This window comes from Poecilia latipinna, unplaced genomic scaffold (genome assembly GCF_001443285.1).
Source record: "Poecilia latipinna isolate Pla-1442-1.1 unplaced genomic scaffold, P_latipinna-1.0 Scaffold85, whole genome shotgun sequence".
Classification (NCBI taxonomy): domain Eukaryota; kingdom Metazoa; phylum Chordata; class Actinopteri; order Cyprinodontiformes; family Poeciliidae; genus Poecilia; species Poecilia latipinna.
The window spans coordinates 452511-480273 of NW_015112701.1; the positions used below are offsets into that span (position 1 = coordinate 452511).

The 27763-nt window shown below is 40.6% G+C and overlaps 1 protein-coding gene and 1 long non-coding RNA gene across 2 annotated transcripts; one reads left to right on the forward strand and one right to left on the reverse strand.

Moving 5' to 3' along the window:
• Positions 1-9857: 9857 nt before the first annotated feature.
• capn12 (calpain 12) lies at positions 9858-21742 on the reverse strand. The gene is made up of 23 exons (XM_015021660.1): positions 21455-21742; positions 21135-21204; positions 20416-20534; positions 16626-16759; positions 16301-16472; positions 16140-16223; positions 14948-15033; positions 14784-14861; positions 14543-14715; positions 14205-14461; positions 14108-14119; positions 13934-14013; positions 13296-13418; positions 13004-13040; positions 12857-12928; positions 12716-12761; positions 12404-12465; positions 12204-12272; positions 12040-12118; positions 11824-11940; positions 11276-11328; positions 11109-11180; positions 9858-9932 (listed from the first exon to the last, which is right to left on the reverse strand). The coding sequence occupies exons 1-22, from the start codon at positions 21656-21658 to the stop codon at positions 11154-11156; spliced, it is 2154 nt and encodes a 717-aa protein (XP_014877146.1). The 5' UTR covers positions 21659-21742; the 3' UTR covers positions 9858-9932; positions 11109-11153.
• Positions 21743-21812: 70 nt separating this feature from the next.
• Positions 21813-27013, forward strand: LOC106939361 (uncharacterized). Its single transcript, XR_001422819.1, has 4 exons — positions 21813-23215; positions 23475-23580; positions 25321-25477; positions 25700-27013. It is a non-coding gene; the product is annotated as an uncharacterized LOC106939361 (long non-coding RNA).
• The last annotated feature ends 750 nt before the right edge of the window (positions 27014-27763 follow it).

Here is a 27763-nt window from a genome sequence, read left to right on the forward strand (position 1 = left end):
ATGGAGAGTGGAGAGAGAGAGAGAGATTTCTGCATGATTTGTTTTAAAATGTTTGACTTTAGTCTCACACAAATGACCTTTCTACTCAAAACTTTACAGACGACTTTGCCTCATTCACAGATTTTCCTGGAAGCCATGAATAACAGCATCCACCACCACAGCACAACATTGTGGAAGCTGTCGCTTCGTTGTCACGATGACTGTAAATTCTTGAAATTAAGATTTTGCATTTGGCAGTTATTATGATTATTGCTATATAATAAATGTGTTGAATCATTGTGGCAAGGAAGAAATCACTGCAGCGTAAAAGGAAACGCATTGTCCCTTAGAACTGGATTCATCCTTAACTTGTGGTTACTCATTCGTCTAGTCTCTTCAGGCCACGTGGGGAAGTTTAGTCAGATTAAAGTTCAGACAGTGAGACAAAAAAGGGCACGTATATGTGTTCGTATGGTCTCAGCTGCAAATTGACATATATACATTTAGGTAAACCACGTCTGAGACTGTTGTGACTGGATGATAACCGCACTCAGGTGAAGTACACTCTTGCTAAAGCTCTTCACGTATTAGACGGCAACGTTTTCGCCAGAGCAATAATTACAGTGATACATTTTATTTAAACTTGCTTCTTGAAATGCGCCAGGTCGCCTGACGGAGCAAACAAAAGTGTGAAAACAACATAGAAAGAAAAGGCCAGGCTTCAACGGAGATGCTGTAGTGATGCAGAATGACTCTGCCGAGTGAAACCACAAACTCTGGTCAGTTTGCTCACGGTTGTCATTTTTTCCACTATTACACGCTCTACACCACATACTGAGTTAAGGTGTTTTCGATGCCCTGCACTTCTGCTGTTTTTAATCTCTCAGAGAAGCCTCCCCTGACCTCGGTCTGATCTCTCCAGAACGTCGTAGCAAAACCTGCTAATGTACAGATTTCACGTCATCTCCCTTCACTTTTGGTGCTGTTGAATAAAATCCTCACATTGCTCATTTTGTTTGTGCCCCCAACATCTTAACTTTGCAAATAATATCCTGCAATGTGCCAGTCCGATGAGAAGAGTAATGTTTTATCCTCTTCACTTGTCATTAGTCATAATGTTCTGGCTGATATGTGTCCTTTGTATCCATGCGCCGCATCCTTTCCTCCCTTATAATGAATCTTAGTCATTTCTCTCTCTTTGCTTGTTTGCATCCGGAAATCTTTGTTTTAATCTTCCCCTCAGCTCGCAGTGCCCCTCTCCTCCCTCCTCCCCGCTTCGTCTCTGCTCCTTACATAAGGACTGCCCTATTTTTTATTTTTTTTTCAGGGCCCAGTAAGTGGCAGGAATAAAGCGAGTGAGTGGGTGGGGAGAAGGGAATGATGATGGGGGGCGAGGTGGGATCTGATGAGGAGAGAGAGGAAGAGAAAAGACATGGGGGCAGAAGAGAGGACTGTGTGTACGCTGCACACGTCAGGAAGACAAACCTGCACATGTTCCCGTCATCGCACTCACCTCGCTGGCCTTCCTCGCCCACACGCCGCTCGCCCCTCTGCTCCTCACCCCCTTCCTTTTCTTCTCCTCGCTGCACCTCACCGTATATCCTGTCCCTCGTCTCGGCACGGCCGTTCCACCTCAATTCTCATCTTCTCCTCTGACACTTCCAGGTGTCCGCCGGCGTGTCAGAGGTCCAATCAAATCCTGCGAGCATCCCGTCCAGGTCCATCTTCACCTCCCCAGTTTCCCGTCTCGGTCTCAGCGTGGCGCTCGGAGGAGAGCGATCCTGTCAGGACACTCGCAAAAGTATGACTACGCTTTGAACCTTTTCACCTTTTGTTGCGTTAAGCTACAGATTTTTATGTTTTTATGTTGTTGGTCTAGACCAGGGGTGTCCAAAGTCGGTCCTCGAGGGCCGGCATCCTGCATGTTTTAGTTCTCTCCCTGGTGGTAGTAACAACCTTTTCAGCAAATCAGTGTTCTGCTTAGGCCTTCTGATGAGCCATCATTTGATGCAGGAGTGTAAAACCAGGGAGAGAACTAAAACATGCAGGATGCTGGCCCTAGAAGACCGACAGCACCCCTGGTCTAGACCAACACAGGATAGGAAATAATTGTAAAGTGGAAGGAAATTATACATGGTTACATATTTTATTTCTTTTTTTTTTACAAATAAAATCCCACATTTGCATACATTAGCATTCTGGCCCCCTGAGTGAATCCTTTGCAGAATCATTTCTCTGCATTTACAGCTACGAGGCTTCTGGGGTGTGCTATAATTCTATCATCTTTGCACATCAAGGGACTGATGTTTCACCCGTTATTGTTTGCAAAATCAAAGAATAAACCCAAATAACCCAAGATCACAACACTTAAGTTAATTTGGTTACAGATAACGAGTAACTTGTAGATTTTGTGTTTAAGATTTTGTGAAATAACAAGTCAGACTGCTTCTAATTTTTTTTGTCACATAAGATTTAAGCTCTTCAAAGGAGCAGCATATAAATGGAAATATTTTTCTGCTTTTTACCCTGATACCTTGAGGGAACATTTTTTGAAAATTTTCCTCCAAGGAAGCTACAACCTTTTGATTCTGAGATATTATTTTTATTTTTTTCGACAGAACAGTCCTTTATTGACATAAACATCTTAATTATTAAATCCTCTCTGAATTATGACAGAACATACATGTCAACCAGCCATCAGGTTTTATGTAAACCGTGCGACGGATGATGATGGACTTCAAACCACACTTGCGTACGATGAGTGTACAAGCATTTGTTGCGGCTGACATGGTATTCAAACTATGAATAAAATTTGGAACGGTTTTTTTTTTTTTGCTTTGGGGCCCTTAAAGGAACGCAGGCGCAAACAACTGACGAAAGCAATTTGATGTTTATGTTGGCGCATTTTTCTGTGCGCACGCACATGCAGGATAAACACTCACTTTGTGTTCTGTAATTGTTGTCACGGTGAGACGTTTGATTATGTACTTTAAAGGCTATTTTGTTTAATAGAGTAAACACATCATCATTCTGTCTGACTGTTAGTTTATAGTTTCCATTCTTCTGAGGGAAAGGTTCGTGCAGATGTTTAAAATGCTAAATTTAGTGCTAGAGTTTTAGCAGCCAAGGTCGCAGCCAGCATTCCTCTCTAAAAGATTTATTTTAATGAAACGGCTGTGAAGTGCTGACTTTGAGCTTCAGGCTGCAGAATCACACAGGTGCTCGGTGTTGATATAGAAATTTAATGTACTTCACTGCAGCACTTCAAAGCATTATTGTACTTTTAGTTGATGGGCACAAACCTCATTGTAACCTCTATGCTTATATACCCAAATGAACACAAAGCAGCTGAACAAATGACAGAAAATAATTTTCTTTTATAGAAATACCTTGAGGTCTCAAGCAGAGCCGTTCAGCATCTGGACGTTGTATTGCAGATGCCTGAAGATGTAACATGTTCAGAATTGAAATTGCCTTAATTATATAAGCAATGCTTTTCTGGGATTTACAAGAAAAAGGAAAAAAACCCACGAGGAATATGTGCAATTATATAATTATAACTTTTACCAATAATATTGTGATCACACAGTGTCTTACTGTTGTGCAGCTCTTGCCTTGATCAGTTGCTCTTTCATTCATTTTCAGTTTTTTTGTTTTGCGTGTTTGTTTATTTGACTCCGTAATTCTACACTTATGAATCAGTAAAACATAATTAACATAACATAAACACTCCAGGTTTAAGTCGGTGTTTTGTTTACACATAGCAGGCAACTTAGCTAAGACTCTTCAGCTTTGTTATAAAGAGTCTGTCACAGAATCACAATTTGGCCTGATCACTTTCTTAAAATACAAAAATGACCATGATATGACAGACAAGATGACACCCAAAAACTTGTCCTTACATTGACAGATGAACTAAAAACTAGTTCATCCGCTCCGCCGGTGAAGTGCGCAGCAAAAGGGAGTGGGGACGCATGCAGTACAAATCCGGGTGACAGAGACCGTTGTGTTGGATGAAGCAGGAACACCAAAAAGGCCCGCCAAAGTCATTCACATTCATCTTATTGGCAAATGCAGGGCGCAGAGACTCAACTGCACCGTTAACAAGCCTCTCCTGGCAGCGCGTTCTTTAAGTGCCGTACAGAGTCAGTCCTGCATCTCTGGCCATAACTTTTAGCCCGCAATTAGCTTTCCTCATGTCTGCAGAGGTCATGTTTAAAATAAAAAAAACAAAACAACACTCCAACAACATCACTCACCGAGACTCAACAGTACATAAAGAGAAAACACAATATCATCACATTGATCATAGGAATTATTCGTGGCCAAATAAGTGGTTCAACTCAAGAAACTGATTCAGCTTAAAGCTGAATAGTTCTAGACAGCACTACACTTCCTCCTCTGTTTGCTCCAGAGAGGCTTTACATTTTAGTTCAGTTTAGTTTGTTTTGTTTGCATTCACTGCCCCCTGATTTATTGTCACTCTGGGTGGTGAGCCATGTCAGGAACCATCATTGTTGATGAAGATCAGCTGAAGGAAGTCTTAGAATTAAACTGAAGAGTGGTTTGAAACATTGAACAGTTTTTTATTATTGTTTCTCATTCATGATGAGATTCAATAAAATTATGTAAGCATCTTTTTTTTGGGGGAGAGGGTTGATTGGTGTTCATTTATCACCATCAAGCATAATCAAATCTATCCAGTTTGATTATATTTCTCTAATGCATGCAGGAATACAGTCAAAACCAAACATCCTCGCATCAAAACAGACGAGACGAACATCTGAAAGTATCTTGTCTTTTTTTTAACCTTTTCCAACTTGTAAAAAGTGATGCAAGTTAAAAAAGTGTTTCAGTGAGCTCTTACATCACCATGTGTTTCTGTGGTCACCCACTGTTTACAACAATCTGCCATTGAGATGATAAATAGCAACAACAGGACAAGGAACACAGAGCAGAGCGAAGCGGAGAGGTGAATAATGTAGATGCAAATAGTGCTCTTTGCATCTCAAATGACCAGCCCTCAGTCTTCACGACTTGTAAATAAACGCACAATAAAATACGCCCCGCGTTCCCAAGCCAAAACACACTCACATCCTAAAATACCGCGGCTCTGACGACTGAGATAGTACCGCTCATCAAATTTATGCGTGAGCGAACCCAGGCTAAATTTACTGCCAAGCGAGCCAACTTACGCAATCCCCTCCCTGGTCTCCCTCCTGTCTGTTCGGTGGCTTCGGAGTCTTACATCTCAAAGTATCCCAGCCCTCCCCAGGATCCCACCCCCACAATATACGCTACAACTTTGACACTATTCCTGTAGCAGCACAAAAATACCAGCACCTCCAAGAACAGACGCCGAGCCCGTCAGAGCATCATCACATCCCACATGGCAGCTGGGAGGGAGAGAGAAAGAGAAGAAGAGAGAGAGAGAGGGAGGGAGAGCAGGTGGAGAGATGAACACAGCTGCTGTTGAGAAATAAGGAATCAACAGAGAAACTTGGGCTTTTCTGTTCGCAGCTTTTAATCCAGGCGGATCTGATGCAAACTGTTTCTCCACGCTTTGATCTGGATCAGCTCTCTTCCTCTCAGACAGCTTGTGCAAAGCTTCTGATTCACTTTTAAGACGTAGAGTCACCTCAACACCAAGTCAGAGAAAACTTTAATAGCTTTTAGGAAATCTTCAGCTTAATCCGCTGCATTGTTGGCGTAAAGTTCATAAGGAGGAGATTATTATCCAACGTATAAAATTATTTCTTAAAAAAAGACCTGGGTGCACATGTTTGAAATGTTTCTTAATCCCAAAGGTTCAGCTTAGAAAGTCAAACCTTGAATACTTTGGTTCCTTCAGTACGTCACAGGGCCTCCTCACAGTGAGACCCAGAACACACCGGAGGTGGATGCACTTTTTTTTTTCCGGCCATATTTTTCTCTGGATATTTGATTCATTCTTTGTACCAGAGTTGGTCGATTTGTTGTGAATTATGTTGTTTTACTGGCACAGTTTACAAATTTCCAACTGAGTTGAGGTTGGAGTTTTGGGAAACCAATCCCAGGATCTTAATCTTAGCCAACTTCGTTTGTTTCAAAACAAGCATTGGTGCGTACACCTTCCTCCTGTTCTGACTATACAGCGTTATGTTCTCAAAGGGCGTGGGGAGGGATTACGGAAAATTGACTTTGTTTACCTTCATATCTTGTTCTAATGTTATTTCCTCATCGAAAACACAACTGGAGTGCTTCTTTGATTCTGTCATAAATGTTTTTTATCAGTAATTAGCAGTAATTAGGAAACACCTGGTGGAACTGCTCCAGTGTGCTTGGTTTAGTAAATGAACCACAAGCTCCTCAGAACAGATGCAAACGGCATAATGAGCAGCATTGTTGTGATGATGAGCTGAAGGCGGAAAGAGCAGGAGCTTCTTAAAGAGACAGAGACCCAATTTCAAAGCGTCAAAATAAGAAGTCAAACTTCTTTTTAGTTATGTGTGATACAATATTTTTTTATAGCAACTGGAGGCAACATATTTAATTGATTGTGCTAAAAAACTGCCTGGAAATGGTTTGGGTGTGGTTTATAATGCCCCTTTAAATGCAAAATATTGTCAGTGACTACATTTGACACAGGAAAGGACAAACATTAATTTTAGTTAGAAGGTCTGACTTCCTTTTATTGATTTGTGCTTTCTTGTATGACCGTCTAAATGTTCCTCACTCAATCCAAGTCCCATTATCAAATGACAAAGAAATCTTTTGGAGAGTTTCAGTATTTACAAGTCAAAGACAAGTGTTGGATCTAAACACAAAGTTCAACCGCAGCAGTGGCGGGCAGTCCTAAAAGAGAAAACATTTAGGGCTCTGCCCCGCCTGTATGGTCTACACACAGGTATAACTGTACGTTGTAAACCGAATGGACAAATGTTGTGACTCCTTGCATTTCACCGTAGAGAGACATTCAATTTGTCCAATTGTCCAGTTTAAGACTCGGTATCTGTAAATCATAAATGACATCAGCTGATTGTTAGTAATCACTCTGACGGCATACGGAGAACGAGGCCGCTGCTGAATGTCGAGAACATCTGTGCGACTCTTGTGATGTGACTCACGTCGCTCAAATAATAGATGCAAGGAAACGAGGAGGAAGCCCAAGGCTCTGAGACCAACACAGGAATCAGCGAAACAGGTGAAAGTGAAAAAAAGAGTGCAAATCCCTGAAGAGACTCGTAAGACTCAGTAGGTTCTTTCTTTTCTCTCCTTTTTTTCTTCTTCTTCTCCTCCTCTCTCTCCATCACAATGTAGATGGATGGTTGCTGAGGGCAACCTGTGTGTACTCACCTAAGGATGAACAGGAAGTGCTGTGTGAGTGAAGCGGCTATTTATAGCAGCATGTGTAGAAAGGACATTGGCTCACTTGTGCACCTGTTTGTGTGTGTGTGTGTGTGTGTGTGTGTGCGTGTGTGTGCGTGTGTGTGTAGATGCAAGCACCTGTGATTGTGTGTATGACAGAGAGAGAGAGAGAGAGAGAGAGAGAGAGAGAGAGAGAGAGAGAGAGAGAGAGAAAGAAAGCAGCCAGTATGTAACAGGGAGGAGGAGGATGCAGATTGTGAGACTCAGACGTTTACTAGAGAGAACAGGAGGGGAGGATGGTGGGGGGTGAAGGATGGATGGAGGGAGTGAGGGAATGCAGTGGAGGAGGGGGCGAGTGTGTGTTGACGCTGTACGTGGCGTCAGCGCGATAAGAATAGAGATGGTGCGTATAGCTGAGACATCACCCTCACACCCTCTGTAGGGCAGGCAGTACTCACTCTGAGTGTGTGTGTGTGTGTGTGTGTGTGTGTGTGTGTGTGTGTGTGTGCGTGTGTGTGTGTGTGTGTCAGTGGGTACATGTGTGTACCCAGATATTTCCCAGAGTATGTTAATGTGGACATGGATGAGTAAACTGTTACATAGATATTTATTATTATTATTATTTATTTATTTGCCTGTTATATAAGTGCAGTTATGTGACCATGTTTTTTCCACGTTTGGTTAACAGGAACGCATTTTATTTATGTAAAGGAAATCTAAAGTGATTACGACATAGTTTATTATTATTATTATTATTATTATTATTATTATTATTATTATTATTATTATTATTATCATCATTATCATCATTATTATTAAATTAACCTCCCCCCACTTGACAATGTTTCTTTAAATCACCACAAGCTTGTCGCCCACGCTAGAAAAAGAAAAAAGAAAAGAAAGTCACATAATTAGAAAAATGCTGAGTCAGCCTTTTATCCGAGTAGTTTAAAACTTAGAGGAAAAAAACAAAATGCATCTTGAAATTGTTTTGTGGCAGAAAAAAAAAATGTTTTATTTGCTTATTGCTGTAATATCAAATCAGTTTAACAACCAAAAAGACGTCACTGGAGTAAATTTTCAAATTATTAGAGAAAAAACTGTGTAGATGCGTCTGCTCTCTTATAGAGCTCTTCCGCTTTCCTTGGCGTACATTTACATTCAGATCATTGAATAAATATTAATATGGAAGATATTACAAATTGGCAGAAATGCAAACCTTGTGGGACCCTTGTTTTTTTGTTGTTCTTTTTAAAAGAAAAACAGTTCCCCCTAATTGTCTGCAAGTCTTTTATCACTGTGGAGGGATTTTGTTTCATCTTTCATTGGAGTATTGTTGAAACTAGAGGAAAATTCAAGCATGAGCATGCTGTTTAATTCAGTCAGATTTAAGTCTGTACTTTGACTGGACCACACTAAAATCTTTCAGTTTTTATTGACTACTCAGAGTTTACTGACAGCAAAGCTTCTTCTTTGGTAACCAGGTTTGACTTGAGGTATGCTAATCTTTTTTTTTTTTTTTTTTTTTTCCTGAAATCCGTAGTTAGGTCTACATCGGACGTAACAGGACACGGGCTTTCTGAAAATTTCCACTTTTTTTTTTTTTTTGGATAAAGGTGAGCTTGACCTTTGTGTTGCTTTTGGTCTGTGGGGGTTTTGGACAGGGCGCTCTGGTTTCTTCTCGTTGAATCATGAACGCCGCTGACCTTAACAGAGGCAAGTGGGGCCTGCAGGGAATAACTTGTTGTTCTGGGTTCTTTTGTGACCTTCTGGATAAATCGTTGCTGTGCTCTTAGAGTCATTTTGGTCGGCTCCCGGAAAGGTTTTCCAATAACCCACAATGTGGTTCACTGGAGTCACGAAGCCTTAGAAATGGCTTCGTAACACTCTGATGTCAGCAGCCTTCTCAGGTTTATTTTTTTTCTCCCTTGCACTAGTGGCCTTTTATTGACAGCTGCCAGACAGGAAATGGACAGAGAGAGGAGTTGGGAAGACAAGCAGCAAAGGACTGAATGTTGGGAATCAAACCCAGGACTGCAGCGTTTGTGACGCCTGTTCTACCACTACACCACGCACCATTATCCTCTGATATTGATCCATTCTTGAATTTTTCTCAATTTGAACCTGAGGTGTTGGGAATTTTCTAGATTTTTTTTTTTGATGGCAGCTGATTTTTTTAGACCTTTGCTGAGGTCGGTAATATTGACTTCACATGTATCGGCCGATAACTGATGACCAAATAAAAAAAAAAAGAAAAATAAAAAAATCAAGAAAACCGGTGCCGATAAATTGTTTCACCCTTAGCATTTGTTTAATTATCTGACATATTAAATGTGGGAAACAAAAGTAATCTGTAAAGGTGCTAATACTTTTTCATAGCACTGTCACTAAATGCATCTATTTATAATAAAAACAAAACATTTCTAAAAAGGAAGTCTATGTAAAAGTAAAAAAAGACAGTTATGCTGCTCTTAAAACCGACATCTTCTATGACAGAAAAATGAGCTCACAGGACTCTTGTTCATTTTCAGATTTCACTAAACAGTTGTGCTTCATCAGCTGGATTCGCACCATGATCCCCATAACAGAGAGCGAGCGAGCGCTAGGTGAGGCTTCCTGTTTTGAGACGTTTTTAAGCTGTGTGCTCCTCTCCTTCTGCTGGTGCCTTCCATTAATGACTTTAATTCTCAGCTTTGCAACCATACTCCCCCTTGGAACCCAAAGACCAACTATCATAAAACCTCTTCCTGGCAGGGTGTTTACCACACCCTGCCAGGAAGAGTGTGGGAATAGCGCTGCTACATCAGAAATTGCTATTAATTAAGATCAGAAACTAAAATGGTTTTGGGTCATTTTCAATAAAAATTGTGTGTGCGTAGCTCACGGTAGTGCCTTTGAGAATTAAATCTGTTTGTTTATAACCAGCTCTTCACTGGTCGTGACGTCTTTTTGTTTGGCATCTTTTTTCAGATCTTGAGAGTTGATGTTTTTAATAAAATAGTAAGAATGTAAATGGTTTACTTTTTTAAGACTTCTCTAGTTAAGAGAGGAAACTATCCGCTGTGGGACCATAACATTCAGGGGGTGCCGGGTGGGAGGGAGTGGTGGGGGGGCACGCTGCTCTAGGATTGGCTGGTTTAAAAATGCCAGCCAATCATCTATCAAGTAGAATTAAACAAAGGTATTTCGGCTTATCGAGCTGCACTTTCTTTCAGACATTTTAGATATGCTCTACTAAAAAGAAAACAAATCAGCTAATTGGCTAAATTGTCCACAAATAATGTGGAGTTGAGCTCCAGGGAATCTGTCTGGGTCCTCCATGACATGCTGTCGTTAAGAGGTAAGAATTGGACAGAAAATTAGCAGAGAACAAAACAATGACGTCTAAAGAGTAAAAATATAACAGAAGTCTGTTTCAGGAGGAGCTCTATTGGTTTTAAAGGAAGAGTTGAAGACCTTTCCTAATTTTATTTAGATAGCAGAAAATGATGACAAATATAAAAAGCATGCATCAAGATTAACTGGCAAAAATCATGAAAACTTAAATCCAAGTTGGTTCAAAACTTGGAAGAAACAAAAATACTTGGTTATATTCAGTCGACTAAATAAAAAACACTAAAGTTTGAATACGAAAGTGAAAGCTTGAAGCAGCCTATTTTTTTTAATTATTCAGAAATATTTAACCACTCTAAAAGTTGTTGATACAAGAACAACAAGAAAACTTAAACGAAGAGAACTTTCCTTACAGAACACGTTACATTTTTATTTTTTTCATCCCGCCGACGGCTCGTCTCGCTCCACCTGTAGCTCGTCTTCGTGCTGCTCCTTTACAGAACCAGAAACTGAAGCAGCCACTGAGCAAAAAGGAGAGCAGAGAGCAGAAAGGTCCTGGTCAGCTCTCGCTGGTCAGCGTGAACTCGCGATACGAGGAAAACGTTCGTCTACTCACGGAGTTGATGCCTCTGTCTTTCACCTCTGGGCTCGTCTCGGACTCAAACAGAGCTGAGGAGAAGGGAGGAACACATCACTGCATGTTGCGTCTTCTCAGAAAGAAGACACAAAAGAAAAATCATGCGCATGCTAATTAAATGTTCCAGGTAAAACACTGAACTGTAATGAACAGCTCGGAGAATGATTGACAGCGAGTTCTTAAGGAAAGCAGAAATAATTGGAGACGTGTCTCAATTGCAGGGATATTTTCCAGGTACTACCCCGGTTCTCCGAGGCCCTTCTCCCCTCCCCCCCTCCTCTGTTTTCAATTTTACTTTGCGTTTAAAAGGTTTAAATTAAGTTACCAGGGGAGAAATTTATCCAGGAAACAAACCCTGGTATGTAGGATCTGTTTTACATTTACAAGGATGTTTTGGGCAAAGTTGTGTCAAGGAAAAAGTCTCCAATGAGAACAAGCAGCGCGTTCCAGCCTTGAATAGTCAAAGAGCAGCATTTGTTAGGTTGCGTGAGACCTATTCTACTTATTATTAACCAGGTGTGAGTTACCGAAGAGTTTGCGCAGCCTGGAGATGCAGGAGACGAAGCCACAGAAGGACAGGTGAGGCTCTCCGCTCAGAAAGCGCTCAGAAAGGAGCTGGACCACCTTGCTGTCGCACTTCATTCCTGGCAAACAAAAAGGACAAGCAGAGGTGCAAATGCAGCAGCAGAACGCATGTTGGGGTGCATGTTGCTGCTGTTGTTGTTTGGAGTTCCCGTTCATACCGACTGCTTCCAGTGCCAAGCTGAGCTCGAAGGGGCTGATGCTTCCAGAAGAGTCCTCGTCGAACTGAACAAAGATGGACTGAAGAGGAAAGAGAAACATTAGCGACAGAAACACCACCTTCTTTTTCCTTCTTAAGTAACGACTCTTGAGGTGCGAGCTTCACCTGCAGAGCGCGCAGATCAGCCAGCACGGTCTCGGCTTGTTCACGACTGAGGGTGGAGCGCCCCTCGGTCTGCCAACAGAGTTAAGATGACAGCAGGAGGTGAAGTTAGGAGTACAGAGACTGTTTGTGCACCTTAGTGAACCATCGGTGGCACAGGACTACAAAAAGACAGGAAGAGCGAGTGGAGGACAAAAGGATACATCCTCTCCGAAGATGATCTGCCTGCACGTCTCCATAGGCAGGTGGCAACTTTTGTCAAACACTGTTTTTGGGACAGAAAGACGGGACAGTGGTGAAAGACGACGACAAGTGTCTATATGTCACAGTCCCAAACCAAGATGAGTTTATTTTTGCCTCACTATAGCAACAAGCCACCGTCTAGACGGATGACCTCTGATTCCTCTCTTCATGTCATATTGCTACTTTGGCTCCATCTAGTGGCTAAAAAGAGCTACAGCAGCTTCCTTTGTGCAACAACAATGAGAACACCGCAATAAAATCACAGATCAAACCTGAGTTGATCAGCTTCATGATCTCTTGAGCGTTCAGCCTGTCATCCTGCGGGAGGAAAAACAAAAATCACAGTGAAATCCAAAACATTATATATATTTTTTTAATATATTGCCGAGGTCACGAAGGGGAACAGCTCTTACTGGGCCGGCCTTCTCATCAAAAGTCTTCTCAACTTTGGTTTGGTCCTCGGGGAGGACAGGAGCGGCCATAACCTGAGTGAAAGGCACAGTTCAACCCAATCGGTCAGGAGGAATCTCTTGAAGCCGAGTGTGTGTGTGCAAACTCACTGGTAGGTAGTCAGAGGAGCAGGTAAAGTCCTGAACCCTGGATGTGACAGAAAACAGCAGTGAATCTCTTGAGAGCCGTTCTTTATTTGAAGCTCACGCCACACTGCAAGATTTTGTGCAAGAGTCCGACGTATTAATTTGACTTTAGCTTGTTCAATGAACCGTGTAGTCGCTGATGGTCCTCTGCCTGGTCAGGTCTTCATGTCCAACCCAGCTGGGTTGTGTGACCAGAACTTTATGACATTGACAAAAAGAAACAAAACAAAACAAAAAAAAAGATCCTTCATCTCACCCAAGAGTGTTTCTTGTTTTGGAGAAAATGCGAATGAAGAACTCTGCCGGCTGGTTGGGCCGATAAGTGGATCCAACGATGACGTAGTGACCCGGATCCAGACGCAGCTTCCTCCAGACGCCCCTGTGGGTCCGAATCAAGAGGCATTTTATGAACAGTTCAGAGTACGGTGTAAAAGTTTTTAAGTCAGCCATGATTGGTTTAAAGCAGCAGCAAATGTTTAGAGAAAGATCATCAGAAAACTTTGAAAAGCGTAAAAAGCTTCTAGCAGCATCCATTTTTTCTTGCTCATGAAAGCCAATGATCTCTACTTCAAACTTTTTAGATAACCTGAATTGATCTAAAACTTCAGGTTATCTTTTGATAACTTTGTTTTAAAACTGCGGTAGGCAGCAAAACAATAATTCAAGGTTGAATTTAGACAAACATTTTTGTCAGATTACCTTAATTTAACTATTTAAACTCCTCTTCTGTTATTTACCTGAGAAATATAAACGTTTCCAATTGGCTCTGGATCTTCAGCTACTTCTGTATGTAGAGGTTGTGATTTTGAAAAAGTCTTTTCTCCTTGCTTTTGTACATTGAAGTTTAAATAAAAGTCTGCTCCAGATTTTCAGGCTAAAGGTAAACAGTCTCACCTCTGGGCCTTGTATGAACCAGAACGACCCACTGGACGGTTTTTCATGAAGAAGCTGCGGTCCAGGCAGGCGCCCTGCATCTACAAAGAGAAACAGACAAAAAAAAACAATGAAAACTTTACAGAAATATGACATGACTTGGACGTTACGTAAAGCAGATCATTTGTAACTTACCTCAGGAGGGACCTGAGAAAAAGAACGACAACAGATGAGTTTACGGGAGAACATGAGCTCGGACGCCCTGGATGTGACGGACTCGTTTAGCTCTGACCTTGTAGACGTGGAAAGCGATGTGCAGGAAGTTGATCTTGTCATTCTGCCGGCGGTTTTTCTGCAGCAGCTCCACCAGCACTGTGCAGTGCTTCGCTTTCTGCTTCTGCGTCTCAGTTTTGTTCTTCTCTTTCAGAACCTCGTCGCCCTTGTCGACCTCGTCCTCGTCGTTGTCGTCCTCCTCTTCTTCCTCATCGTCATCTTCCTGGTCCTGCTCTCTGAGCACCAACTCGAACTGGGGGTTCTTCCAGAAGGACTCTGGTGTGAATTTAAAGAGGAAAGCAGCAGAGCTGTGGTGGGTGTGCGGACGGTTGAGGGCGGAGACCTGACCGGACGTACTGTTGTATTTGCGGCTGCCGCCAGCGGAGCTTCCCGGTAGCCAGGAGCCCTTGTGTTCGCTGATGGTCCAGGTAGACTGGCCGGTGGACGCGTCTCCGTCCTCCAGAGAGTCTGGACTCACACTGCAGAGCTCCACAATGTTAAACATCGTGCTGAAGTCACGGGCGCTGATCCTGAAACACAAGTTACAACTGGATCACTTGCCGCTCCCACAGGTTAGCGTTTAGTCTCTCCTCCGTACCAGAACTCCCCGTCTTCTTCCAACTTGAGCTCGAGCCGCTGCTTCTCCGACTTCTCCATGTCCTCCCACTCCTTGCACCTGCAGTGACGGACACGTGCAGAGGAGAAACTCAGGCTGTGCAAACATCGAATGAGCCGCTCCTCTCTGATTTGTCTCTTGCTCACTTGTCACTCCAGGAGCCGCAGAACTCAACAAAGCCCCACGGGTTCCTCAGCTTCAGCAGCAGAACCTCCTCCGATCCTCTTGCTACCTGAAACATTAACAGGACGAGGAGGAATAAATGAAATTCAAACGCTTCACCGCAAAAAACACAAAGTCCTACTTGATCCTTTTGTCCAGTTTCTAGTGCAAATATGTCAGTACACTTGAAATAATACGGAAAGGCAACTTTTCGGCAACATATAGGAGATTTAAGTAAATAATTAGCTAGTATTGCTAAAAGAAGTTGTAGTTCCACTGACATATTATTTCACTTATAACAAGACATGTTCCCCTTTAATAAGAGAAATCATCTACATGTGGAGCTAATACTTTTTCATCAATGTTAAGGAATTATTTACTTTAAAAAGCTCCTATATCTTGATAAAACGTTACTTTTGAGTTACTTCTAAGATATTTGCACTAGAAACTAGAAAAAAAAAATTTTGTATTTTTGCAGAGTTTCGAGAAGTCACATCAATGATAAAAAAACCCCAGAAAATAAAATGAGCTTTGAGGTTGTGAGATAACCAGAATTCAGGTTAAGATGATTGCAATTAAATGATGGCAACACATTTAAACAGAGGTTCCTGTTGAAGATCATCATATGAAGTGCAATAAAAAATTTTAATGTTTGCTCAGAATATCTAACAAATAGACTTTAATATAAGCAATAATTTATTTTATTGTTCCATGTTTTTTTTGTTAGTGTTTTTACAAATGTGACTTCATTAGAAAGATACTATTGCCATATTGAAGCTTAATCTTTGCATTTTTTTTTTTATCGGTCCGATGTAAAACTCTAACCTTAAACATCACATATTCGTTAGCTGTGAGTGAAAGTAAATCTTTTTTAACAGAAATAAAAGCTTGAAAACATCAAGCTTTTAAATTAAATGTAATTAAAGTCCATCATTCAGTGGATGGAGTTACGGAAATAGCAATGTTCTAATTTATCTGACATGACTGTACATCCTTTCATTTTGAAAATGTGTTAACGATATGTTAAAAGTTCCTTCTTTTTAATTTTACAATTTAAACATTTCGTTTCAGAATGAATAGTTGAATCAGCACGAAGTTAGACGATTAAAAGAGGACTTGGAGGAATGTGAAAACCGCGTGGAGGTAAACCCAGACGGCAGCATGAGTTTTCCTGACCTTGTCTGTGTCCGTGATGGCGTAGGCGTGGCCCTTTACCAGCCCGTCCGCCGTCACCTTGCCGACCTCGCTGTAGCTCGAGGCCTGTTGAGGGACATAAAAGTTTCTCAGCGGGGAAAAGTCTCGTATTCCAGCGGCGTGGCGCCAAACGCTCAGAGTACCTGGATGAAGCAGCTGAGCAGGCTGCCTCTGGACAGAGCGGCGGTCAGGATCCTCCAGAGGACCGGAGGGGTGCGGGACGTGACAGGAAGAGAGTACGCGATGCCTCCCGTGAAGTCCTCCATGCCCTCCGAGATGTTGCCGCCCTTCAGGCTCCCGTAGGACCCCACCAACCTGCGACAGAAGGTGAGGGGCGTTTATCTGCAGCGGCTGAGAGTTTGACTGCTGAAGGGACACACACACACACGCAGAGAGAGTGTGTGTGTGTGTGTGTGTGTGATCATAGTCATTACAGCACAGGAACATATGCTGCTAGTGGCAACTGACTTGGCATAGGCCTTCTCCACCAGGGCGCTCCAGAACTCGTTGCGGGTGCGAGAGTAGCTGAAGAGCAGACGGCCGTCGCGCACTGGCAGCCTGTCGTCCACAACCACCTCCACCCACTCACCATACTGCCAGAACTGCACAGAGAGACAGAGAGGAGGACTGGATGTGATGAGTCAGGAGGAATTACGCAGAGTGTGAACTTTGTGTTCAAAGCCCCGATCTGTCCTGCACGAACACTGTAAACAACAATAACGATATTTTACAAATTTAAAAAGTTTGTTAGAAATATGTCAGAGAAGGACGCCACTTCACCTCGTGTTTCTTTGTTTTCATCAAAATACCTGACAGAAACAAAGTTGCTGAATCATACTGCTTGTAGACAAACTCTGACGTTTATTCTGAATTTGCATTTTGCAAAGGCGAGCTGACTTTGTTGGGTTAAAGCGCATCTGAAAATAATGAAACCGTTTTAAGGCAGGTTTCTCAGTCGCTCTGTATTTGTACATCTTCCCATCTGGTCTGATCAGCTTCCCTGTGTGTGATATATATATATATATATATATATATATAATATAAAATATATATATATATATATATATATATATATATAAAATCACCACAGCATGATGCTGTCACATTGCACTCATCAAAATGTAATGTTTGTTACTGTGTGATGTTTTCTATGGCTTTGTATTGTATTTTTTGTGTTTTTATGACGTCAAGCACTTTAGACTTTATTGTTGCTGAAATGTGCTACATGAATAAACTTGATTGATTCATTGCGGTAATATATAATAAGCATACAAAGCATACATGTTTATTATTTATTTAAGCAGAGTTACAAAAAAAATTACATATCCAATAAAAATCAAAAACATTAAACTGCAGACAGATGGGTGCTTTACATACTAATGTTTTAGACAAGATGTGTGGATTGTGTTTTATGTTGAAAGAATGTTTAATGAAACTAATCAAATTAAAAACAGCTAATTTAATACCTAAATAATGTGAGACTTGGGTTTCTGGGAGTAGCTCAGAGCAGGCCTGGACTGGTCTTCAGTGACTGCTGCTGTGTGTGGTCCTGCCTGGCGTTACTCACACTGTTGGGACATAAACCTGTTTGGATGATGAAACTCTGAGGGAAACACTACTGGCAAGTCGCTGCGTCCGAATAAAGCAGCAGTAGCAGTGAGATTCGCATTAGAATAAATCTCTGGGAACTTTCTGCAGGTCCTCCGGAGTAATGGACACACACCTGTAAAGCGAGTGTGTGTGTGTGTGTGTGTGTGTGTGCGTGTGAGTGGGTTTTTTCCCAGGAGGTACCACTCTGTGCACGTCCTGGCGGCTCTCTGCGGGTGAAACGAGCCTCAGTCCTGCTTGTTCAGTCACGCCACATTCTCCCCTCTGAAGGTCCAAAAGCTCCGGGGGGTGAAATCATCGCTCCTCCGTCTGCTTGTTTTTGTGAACGCGAGACGTCTACCGAGGTTAATTTCATTGATCTGAGCGGGTCGGAGCCAGAGAATGTTGACTTTAACTACAATGTCTAATGAGCTGATAGAGTTTATGCTTTTCTCTGACGGAGCGATCGCTCACAGATGAGTTGATACCTGTTCAAAGCTGCTGTGTCAGCAGCCAGAGGAGCAGACATCAGATTACGCTTCTCTGAAATGACGGAGCCAAATCTGATAAAATGTTAATAAATTGAAAGAATCTGTGACCTGAAGCAAATGGGAGCTTTATCATTATTCATAAATCAAATGTAATTGTTTATGAATAAACAGTCTGATGATACAGTGCAAAAATATGAACTCATCTCTGAATGTTTATGTTTTGTTTCCGTGGAGCTAAACTATCTCATAACTTAAACTTTTGATGGATGCTGAACGTTATGGTCACTTTTTACTCTTCTTCTGCCCAAGCTGAGAAAATTCAAGAACTGATGGTGAAGATCACCTCAAAGGGAACAAAAACGTTGGTTTACACACCAGTTTCATTGGGATGTCAGGTATATTCATGTTCATACTCTGAATTACTTAAATTAAGTTGCATTAAGTTTCAGAAAGGTTGATTTAAACTTCATAGGTCGTGACAGGAATTCAGTTTCAGGTTTTTAAAGTATTCATAAGAATAAATGTTGTCTACCTTTTTTTTTTTTTTTTTTTTACATATTTAAGAAACCATATATTAACTATACTGCCAAGTAATACAATCATTTGCCTTTACACAGGTCTGAACATGAGGAACGTTTCTTTCTTAATCGTCAGGATTTCCTACCAGACCTCACGTTTACAGCTTAAACTCATCCTGGAATATTTTCTACAATCTTTAAGAGAAATGTTGACCATTCTTTCAGAAGAGTATCAGTGAGGTCAGACACTGATGTTGGACGAGAATGCCAACACTGTGGGTTGAGATGAGAGGGCAGGTGTCTGTGTTTTGACCCATTTTTTTTGTTGTTGTTTATTTACGTTGTTTGAGTTCATTATTGTTTTAACGTTGTCGTCATATAGTTTCATCTTTTTGCATTTTGTTTCTAATTAAATTTTATGCTCTATTCTTTGTGCATTTGACACTTTAACAAATATTTGTTGAAGCCGTCTGCAAGAAGCTGGACTTTATCCACCTGTGGTTGTGGGAGAAATTGATTTTTTTTCTACCAGGGACAGTAAATTATATTTTGTTTTAAAAAACCGGCTCTTGAGATGTTATTTTTAAATCTTATTTTAAATAACCAGATAATTGTGGAGGATGCTGTTTGTATGGGCTCAGGTTGGCACCAATGTTGGCTTAAAAAGTCTAAATCAAACATTTCATCTTCACCTATGAGACTTTTTGTTGCTGTTGTGTTTCATTTTTCAGAATTTGCCAGTCATTTTCCAACATTTAACAGTGACGTGCATCGTGGTTGTACAATTGTGCAAACTGATGATGGCCAATAATTAACCGTAATTAATTTGTCTCTTTTCACAGCTAAATGTGTTTCTAGTGTAACTCAAAGGTCTGACAGTAAAACCATCTTGAGAGATTTCCTTTCCACTAAATCAGTTAAACTTTTTGAAAATAAATCTAATTATTTCTTGACTTTTGTTTTGTTTCTGTTCTTCATGCTGCCCCTAAATTCAGGATGGTGTTTAATAAAACTGCTGTCATCAACTCCATGCGTTAGTTTTGCTGTTGTCTTTAATTAAAAGTTAAACGATTTTCTGATCATTGCTTCAGAGTTGTGGTGATAATGTTATAAGTTCTGGCTGCTTTTAAGTTTCATTAATGAAACTGAACTGAATGTGTTGTTCAGGCTCTCAAATTAAATTGCCATAGTGGTTTTATTATTATTGTTGTTGTTATTATTAGTTAGTATTGTTATTATTATCAGCAGTGGTGGTGATTGTTGAAGTTGCATTAGTAGTTATGGTTTAAGTAAATAAATGCATAAGTAACCTTTCTAATAGAAGCAGTAGATATTGAAAGTAATTAAACATACGTTGTTATTATTAATATTATTATTATGTTTGTTGGGTTTTTTGTGCTAATTGTCATTAACATAAATAAGTAGACGGAGTAGCTGTAGCATCTATTACTGCTGCACTCTGAGTGGTAGAATAGTTTTGTATTAGTAACAAAATCTTTGGTGATTGATTTTATCATTTTTCCTTCAGAGTGGTTCGGTTCATTTTTCTTAAAATTGACCTTGTTTGTCACCAACGCTGAGTTTGAAGCTGAGGAAGAGCAACAAAGCAAACAAAGCAGGAGGCGATTAAAGATGGCGGTCGGGGCGTGAGTCTTGATTCACCTTGAAATGGAAGATCCCTGCGTACGAGTCCGACAGGCTCTGGTTGGGGGGAACCACCTTAGCAAAGAGCTTCGAATGGACGGTGAGCGCGGAGAGGGCAGCCAGCAGCCAGCAGTTACCTGGTGAATGAAACAAGCGCACAGTCCAGTACGAAGCAACGGCATCTCTAGATTTCTGGTATTAGTCTAAAAGCGATTGCATGTTTTTATATTTTAGGTTTTGCATGTTGTTTGTAACACGATCCAGAGCAATGCAATAAGCCACATTCCTCCCCGACAGCAAACATCTGTTCTGTCGCCAGCGATGCTGCAGGAACCGTCTGCATCTGCGCGAATCTCAAGTTTTAAAGGAAACCACATGGTTAAAGAATTGGCTGCAGGAGGTGACTGATGTGTTATTAGACATATTTACACATGACTGGAGACCAAACTCTTCATTCCACAAATCCCATCAATGGAGACAATTTGATGCTGTGCAGAAAACTTTTATTATTATCATTATTATTAATTGTTTATAGAAAACAGGGCCAGTAAAATCAAGGGGATACAAAGGACTGGTCCAGTCCAAGAAATACTTCTGTCTCCTTCTTTGCCAATAAGAACAAGCTGCATGTTCTCAAACTGTCTGACTGTTTTAAGCTCATAATTCATGGATTTAAATCCTCCATGGCGTTATGCAACGCCAGTTTATAAGAAATCCATTGTGATTGGTGCTCTTACCTAGTTGGCCCTGACAGATATCTGTGGTCCCAATGGTGTCCTCCACAAATAAGGCATCTGCACTGATTTCCTTAAGAAAAGCAACAACAGCAACTGAGACCATGAGTGATTTAGTAAGAAGTCAAGACGGACTTTAAAAATGCTAAAATACAGTTTTTGGGGAGATAGGTGGAGATTTTGGGGAAAAATGTTATATCAAATTTAACTGACAAATTTGGGCAAAGTTTTTAAATGTGAAAAGATATTGGCAAAACATTAGAAATACACTCTTAATTGGGTTTCATTTGTTAAAAATATAACATAATTTATGGCAGTCACACCTTGGGTCGCTTCCATTTGATCTCCTTCGCTGGGTTTGGATCTTTGGGCATCCCGATGGACTTCTGCTCAGCAGGAAATGTGGGGTCAACAAACAGCTTCTTGTCCTTCAGACACTCCTGCAGCAGAGCGTCGAAGTCCTGGTTCTGGAACTTCACCGGGTTGTCGATGGAGCCGAGAGGGGCCGCAGCGCCGTCAGAAGCCATGTTGCCTGCAGGAGGAGGGAAACCCAACTGGTGAAAGATGCAAACTGAGAGCGGCTGGCATTTAAAAAGAAGAGTACACACCCACCGGATCCAAGGAGCGCCTCCCCGACGCGGTCCTGACCAGAAAGGAATGCAGAGAGGCCCCGGGGCCCCAGCGGAGCTGGAGTCCTGGTAATGACTCGGTGCCAACGAGGGCCACCATCACCTGAGCGGACAGGAAGAAGAGTGTAAAAATAGCAGTCCTACCATTAAGAGGCACTTCTTTCAGTTTCCTCCTTAACTTAGCTTTTCCTTCTTGTTTCTGTGTCTTAGATCCAGGGCAGGTAGATCCAGCTCAGGGTGTTTCTGTGAGATGATCTACACCCAGATTCCCAGAAAATACAGATACCTGTTTTTTCATGTTTAAAATCTGATCCTTGCAGCTTGAACGCCACACCCACAAATAGAAATAATAATAATAATAAAAACCTTTACTTGAGTATTCAATGGACAGAGAAACAGCAATCTACAAATGAAATTTGATGTTTTTATTTCATACTTCACTTTTTAGGGTAATTAGATGCGTGTTTGTGATCCATCGCTTCCCCTGGGGCAAAATAAGAGGTGACACGTTCTCTTCAAAAGGGGAAAGATGAGTGGATGTGTCATGGAAAACTGGAGCAGAGCGGCATCTTGGGGCTCCAAGACAATCATTAGGTGACATCTACATACGAACCAGCTGTTTGGTTGTGAAGCCAAAGGGAATAAGTGTCTGTTCTTGACGTTAAGAGATGCGAGGGAAAAAAAGTAATGCAGCCTCATGTTGGTAGAGAGTGGCATCATTCAGTGATGAAAGTGAAAACCATATTGACCTTACATAACACAGGGTAGAACAGAATATATAAAAAAGAACAGGATTAAGAACAGTAATTATGGTACTGTGCACATTAAGGACAATATCATGATATAAAAATAGTGTGCGGTTATCAGAAATGTTCTCTCATCCAAGGGATCTGCAACTGGGTAGGATAATTTTTATCTTTTTGGTTTTTTTTAAATGTACATAATCTGAATTTGCATTTGTCCATCAAAAGTCTAACAGACAATTTACAATATATGAGAAACAACAACTGTACAGAAAATCAGGAGCAGCGATGGTTACCCGCTGCTGGGAGGAAGGATCTGCGGCAACGCTCCTTTGTGCTTTTAGGATGCAGCAGTCGGTCACTGAAGGAGCTCTTTAGCAAGGATTATTTTACCCAGAATCCTTCTGTATCCCACCAGCCGTTCTAGAAAAGATGACAAGATTATGTCCACATTGTTTTAGCTAAAACATAAAAGATTTCTAAGATTAAACTCGTTTATAAGGAAGAATGTAAATCAGCCTTTCACCCTGAGGAAACTCTCCAGCTTTTATAAGACTCACATTAATCTGCTTATTAAAAATCACACCATGTTTGATTATTTCCCCCAGGTTGAAGTTTGATTTTTTATATTTAACTTAATTTGCACCTGGACTTCAGGTCACATATATTTAAAACTTCAGCAGCTTTAAAAGATCTAAAGACATTCCCAGAGGTGAGTAGTAACTAATTACATTTACCCATCTTATTATTTTCATTTTGGTCGATAAAATACCATGATTTGTACACAGCTTTGTATTTTTGTCTTTCTGATGACAATGTTCCAAATATCAAATCAGATATCAGTATTTGAGTCGTCTTTTTTCCAAATAGATTTTTTTACTAATACTTGTGTAGTTTAGTTTCTTGGCCAGCTACTTTTCTTTACTTTTACTTCAGTAAAAAATTTTTTGTCTTCTTCACTCCTCTGCAAGTTTCTCTATCGGAGACCAAATAAACAAAACAGGTTGCAGTTCCATAAAACAAGCAGCAGGGGGCGGTCTTCTCCACCGGTAGACCCGCACCATGTGGCAGCTAATGGTAACATGATTATTAGGTTTTTGTGAACCAGCGTAACGCGGTACTTTCACTGTCGCTGTTGAATTATTGAATATCTTATTTGAAAAACAAAATTAAGTACAAGATAAATATAAACAGATTTTACCCTTTTCCCCCCGTTTGCACTGCTGGTGAAAAGCTACTTGGCACCAACTTTATATCAAATGTTTTCTCTTGGTTGGAATATAAATGTGTTATTGTAGAAATGTGTGCTGTATGGGTGTATTAAAGGGTGAAATTGTAAAGCTATTATCCACTTTATAGCTAAAACTGACCTAAGTTTTCTTCATGGTCTAAGATAAAATGTATCAGGCCTTAAAAAAAACTATCTAGATTATATATGGCCTTTGTGCTAAATCAAAGACAGAAATGCAGTGGTGTACAGACACACTGTGGTCTACTGTAGTTCAGCACTGTACTACACATTTTCAGCTAAATGTAATTTGGGAATCACTCTGCTGGAGCTGAAATATTGTTTTCTGTGTGTCAAACCCTGTTTCATCTCCTATTTGTCTTCCATTCACAAACTAAAGGAAATATACTGTGTCTTTGTTATGACATCCTGCAACATAAGGATCCACTCACAGTAAAGTATTATATACAATTCAGTTATGTTTATTTATATAGAGTCAATTTACAAGGTCCTTTACCAAAACAGGTCAATCCAATTGAATCACAGATGTTTGATCATCGTTGTCAACCAGTGCTGTCAAGTTCATACTGGTTCAAATGTTTTCTGTCTAAGGAAACCCGGCAGATTTGATTTGCAGTGAGGGAAGCTGGGTTATGTGTTGAGCTCCGGAAACTCTCCTGTCTAAAAAGTTCACAGGTCACAGTTAGAAACAAGAATGAATACCTCCAATAGTCACATATCCTGGACTAATTAGAAAAAGCAACCAGAGTCTAAAGAGGACAACTTCTGATCAAAACTCGCTTTAAAAGACTTTTAAAAATCAGACACCGTGGAAGCAAAGCACAGTAAAAGCAGAACTATGTGCTTAATAAAACACATAAAATGTTTCACAAATATTTGTGATCTTGCTTTTTGATCCACTGCACCAACTCTGCTTCCTAATAAACCACTTAGAGCCATTTTCTCAAACTGGCTACAGGATGTTTCTGTGGTGGATGTTACAAACACGCAAAATATATTCAGGATTAAATTGTCTGCAAGACAAACAAGAAAGAATCAAATTAGATGTAAAGTTCATGAGAACCAACGACCAAGAAGATGAGCAGCTGAGTCACATTTTTCTTTGCTTTTTGAGACACTTCTCCAAAGAAAAGTAGAATGAAGACACTTCCTGCTTTTATCTGTGCTTTTTCACTTTTTGAAAACAGAAAAAGACTCGATTGATTAAAAATGATCACAACTTCAGATAAGCTGCTCTTTTCTACGTTGAGATCAGAGTTGCCAAGTTTCCTCCAACGTTCCCTCTTCAGGGATTATTTCATTGACTGAAATGTGAATTAAAACCCCGATCTATCAATCAATTATGCAATGCCACTAGGTGGGAATTTTACTTTGTTTCTTTTGTTTCAATGACGTACCATGAACTGAGTCAAAATCCTTTGCAGAATATCATCTTCTAATTTATAACCAGCAGTTTTTAAATACTGCTGTTTATAGCTATTTTCAACAAATGACAAGATAGTAATCAAGTGTTTTGACAAACCAGCCCATTATCAGAGTACTCATCAGTACTTTTGCTCTGTAAATAGTTACAGGAAGTCGTGGTCAGGACATCTTATGAGCTGGGGACCGGACTAAAAAGATCCGAAGTGCAGCTTTAGCGGCACTCAATATGGTCAGCAAGGCTTTCTACCCAGGGCAGCACAGACTGTGGGGCACCACAAAATGAAAGACATAAGACAGCAGGTAATGAAATTTGGCATGACTTAGTACTAAATTAATGAGTTATTTTTTAATACAGCTGAATTACTCTGCAAAGAGCGGATAATATTTAAACTCCAGTTTAAGATCCATGAAATCGTTATTTTAGTAAGAAGACACAAGAAATGTGTGATTGTACAACCTTTAGATTGAAAGTGAAAGTAAAATGTCAAAATCAGTTCATGTGATATGATTGTTGTTTTGCAGGATTAACTTTTCTGGGGAAGCGAGGGAATGTCTGTCGGCGTTCGGGACAGCAGAAGGGAGGCTCCATTTGGCAATGACCGTTGTATTTGTCCGTCTGTAAGTTGGGACGGCTGGTCAGCTCCAGTACAAACCAGTGTCCTGTCCAGACCCCTTCATCATACGCTCAATTTCACCAAAGCGGTCAGACTGACCTGGACTAAACAAACTGGAAGAATAGCGACACAGATCCGCCTAATGGTCGCCGTTTAACTCCATTCATCGTCTCTCCATTATATCCGTTCCCTCTTTGAGGATAGGATTATACGCGGCCTCAGTCACAAAGGTCAGAGGGCCGAGCAGACACTCCCACACCTCCGTGACCCGCTCTGATCCCACGACCTCGGCACCAGCGGGCCCCTGCTCCCGGACCCAGCTCTCCCTCCCCGCCAGTTGACCGGCTTTGTCCTGTTTGTCCCGACCCGTTTTCTGCCGTATCACTCACGCACATCACAGCAAGCTGAACAATCAGGGGATGGAAACTTGATTACTGAGTGGCAACACCGCAATCCACACAACACACAAACAACAGCAAGAAAAAATGAATTTTTAATGCAATTATTCTGTTTTATGATCTTTTACTCCATTTAACTGGACTGAATTCGATCATTTCCCATATCTTGATAATTTCCTGCATTGCTTCTTCGCTTTTGTGTTGGATCTTATTTCTGTCTCAGTATGTGTATTAAACATTTATTCACTCACTTAGCAAACAAACAAAGTAGTCAAGCTTTTTAATTTGGTAGACTGGAAAATCATCTCCAATAGATAAAGGAACATTTCGTGTACATTTTCATAATATTCCTGTAGAGCTCTGTGTTTACAGAAAATACTCATTAAACCTTCTCTAGCAAATAATAATACTCTTCATTAAGCCCTTTGGAGCCTCGTATCGCCCTGTCAGCAGTTGCTACAAACATCTAAATGAACAAAATAAAAAAGACCAAAATACATACAGATGTACTAATGAAAGAACTAAGTATTTTTAGCCAGTGAGTAAAAATAACCCATTGTGGTTTCCTATCAGACATGCACTCACGCTGCTGGAGGGATTCCTGAAGAGCAACTGCTGCATCATGTAATATATATTTGGTATGTGTATATATATATTGATCTATATTTTCATTTTCCAATACTTATTAGTTTCCATAAAGGTCAATAAGGACCAGACCAAAATTCAACTGAGAATTGATTTTCAGAGTCTTCATCCAACATGAGCCAGTGTATAACTTTTATTTTAAAAATTTGAGTTTCTTTGCATATTTGTTAAAATTATTATCATGTCATGACCGTTTATTTTGAGACAGATAATCTATGAGAAAAATCAAGCTCCTCCCTGAGCTACTAAATGTGCTAAAGGCGGAGAAACATCTTGCCGTTACAGGAAAACTGTTTACCCGTCATGGCCATGCTAACTAGCCTTAGCATTTGTGGCAAGGCTAAGTTGTGGTGAACCAGAAGTGTGTACACAAGGACAACTGACAGCACTAAGACCCTCCTCCTGGCTCTGATTGGTTGTTTCCTGACGTGCTAGATGAGCTCAATTTTTTCACAAATTATCTGTCACATATTATACCATCACGTGTCTCACAACACAGTGACAGTTTTAACAATTAGGTAAACAGTATAGATTCTTAGAAAAGTTGCAAACCGCAGCTTCAAGTGTGCAAAACTGTCAGAGATGACTTGCAGGTATAATTGCAGTGAGCCTCGTTTATGGTCGACATGTGGGAGTCCTGATGGTTTTCGAAACATTCGGTGGTTAATGCTTTAAGAAACTGACAAATGTTATCAATGTAAGGTTTAAGCTAGTTAAAGAAAACGGAACTACCCGATTTCTAACTGCGAGAACAGTTTCATACTTGTATTGTGTTGGTTGTTGTTATCTATGTCCTACATGCGTAACAAAATACTATTTGTTCACCAAGAAAGTTCTTTAAGAAGCTGCTTTACTAATTTTGATTGCAGTGCAATCGTTCAACCAAAATAATATAAGTAGTAAATGTTCAGTTTCAGTGGTGAAATGCA

Bases quoted from the DNA above. Each gene is read 5' to 3' on its own strand.
- capn12 (XM_015021660.1), bottom strand. From the start codon at position 21,658: ATGGCTTCTGACGGCGCTGCGGCCCCTCTCGGCTCCATCGACAACCCG. The intron at 14,862-14,947 runs GTGAGCAAGAGA...CCGTCACTGCAG, and splicing joins TGCGGCTCCTGGAGTGACAA to GTGCAAGGAGTGGGAGGACA. The intron at 11,941-12,039 runs GTATGAACGGGA...TTTGTTTGCCAG, and splicing joins CTTGGCACTGGAAGCAGTCG to GAATGAAGTGCGACAGCAAG.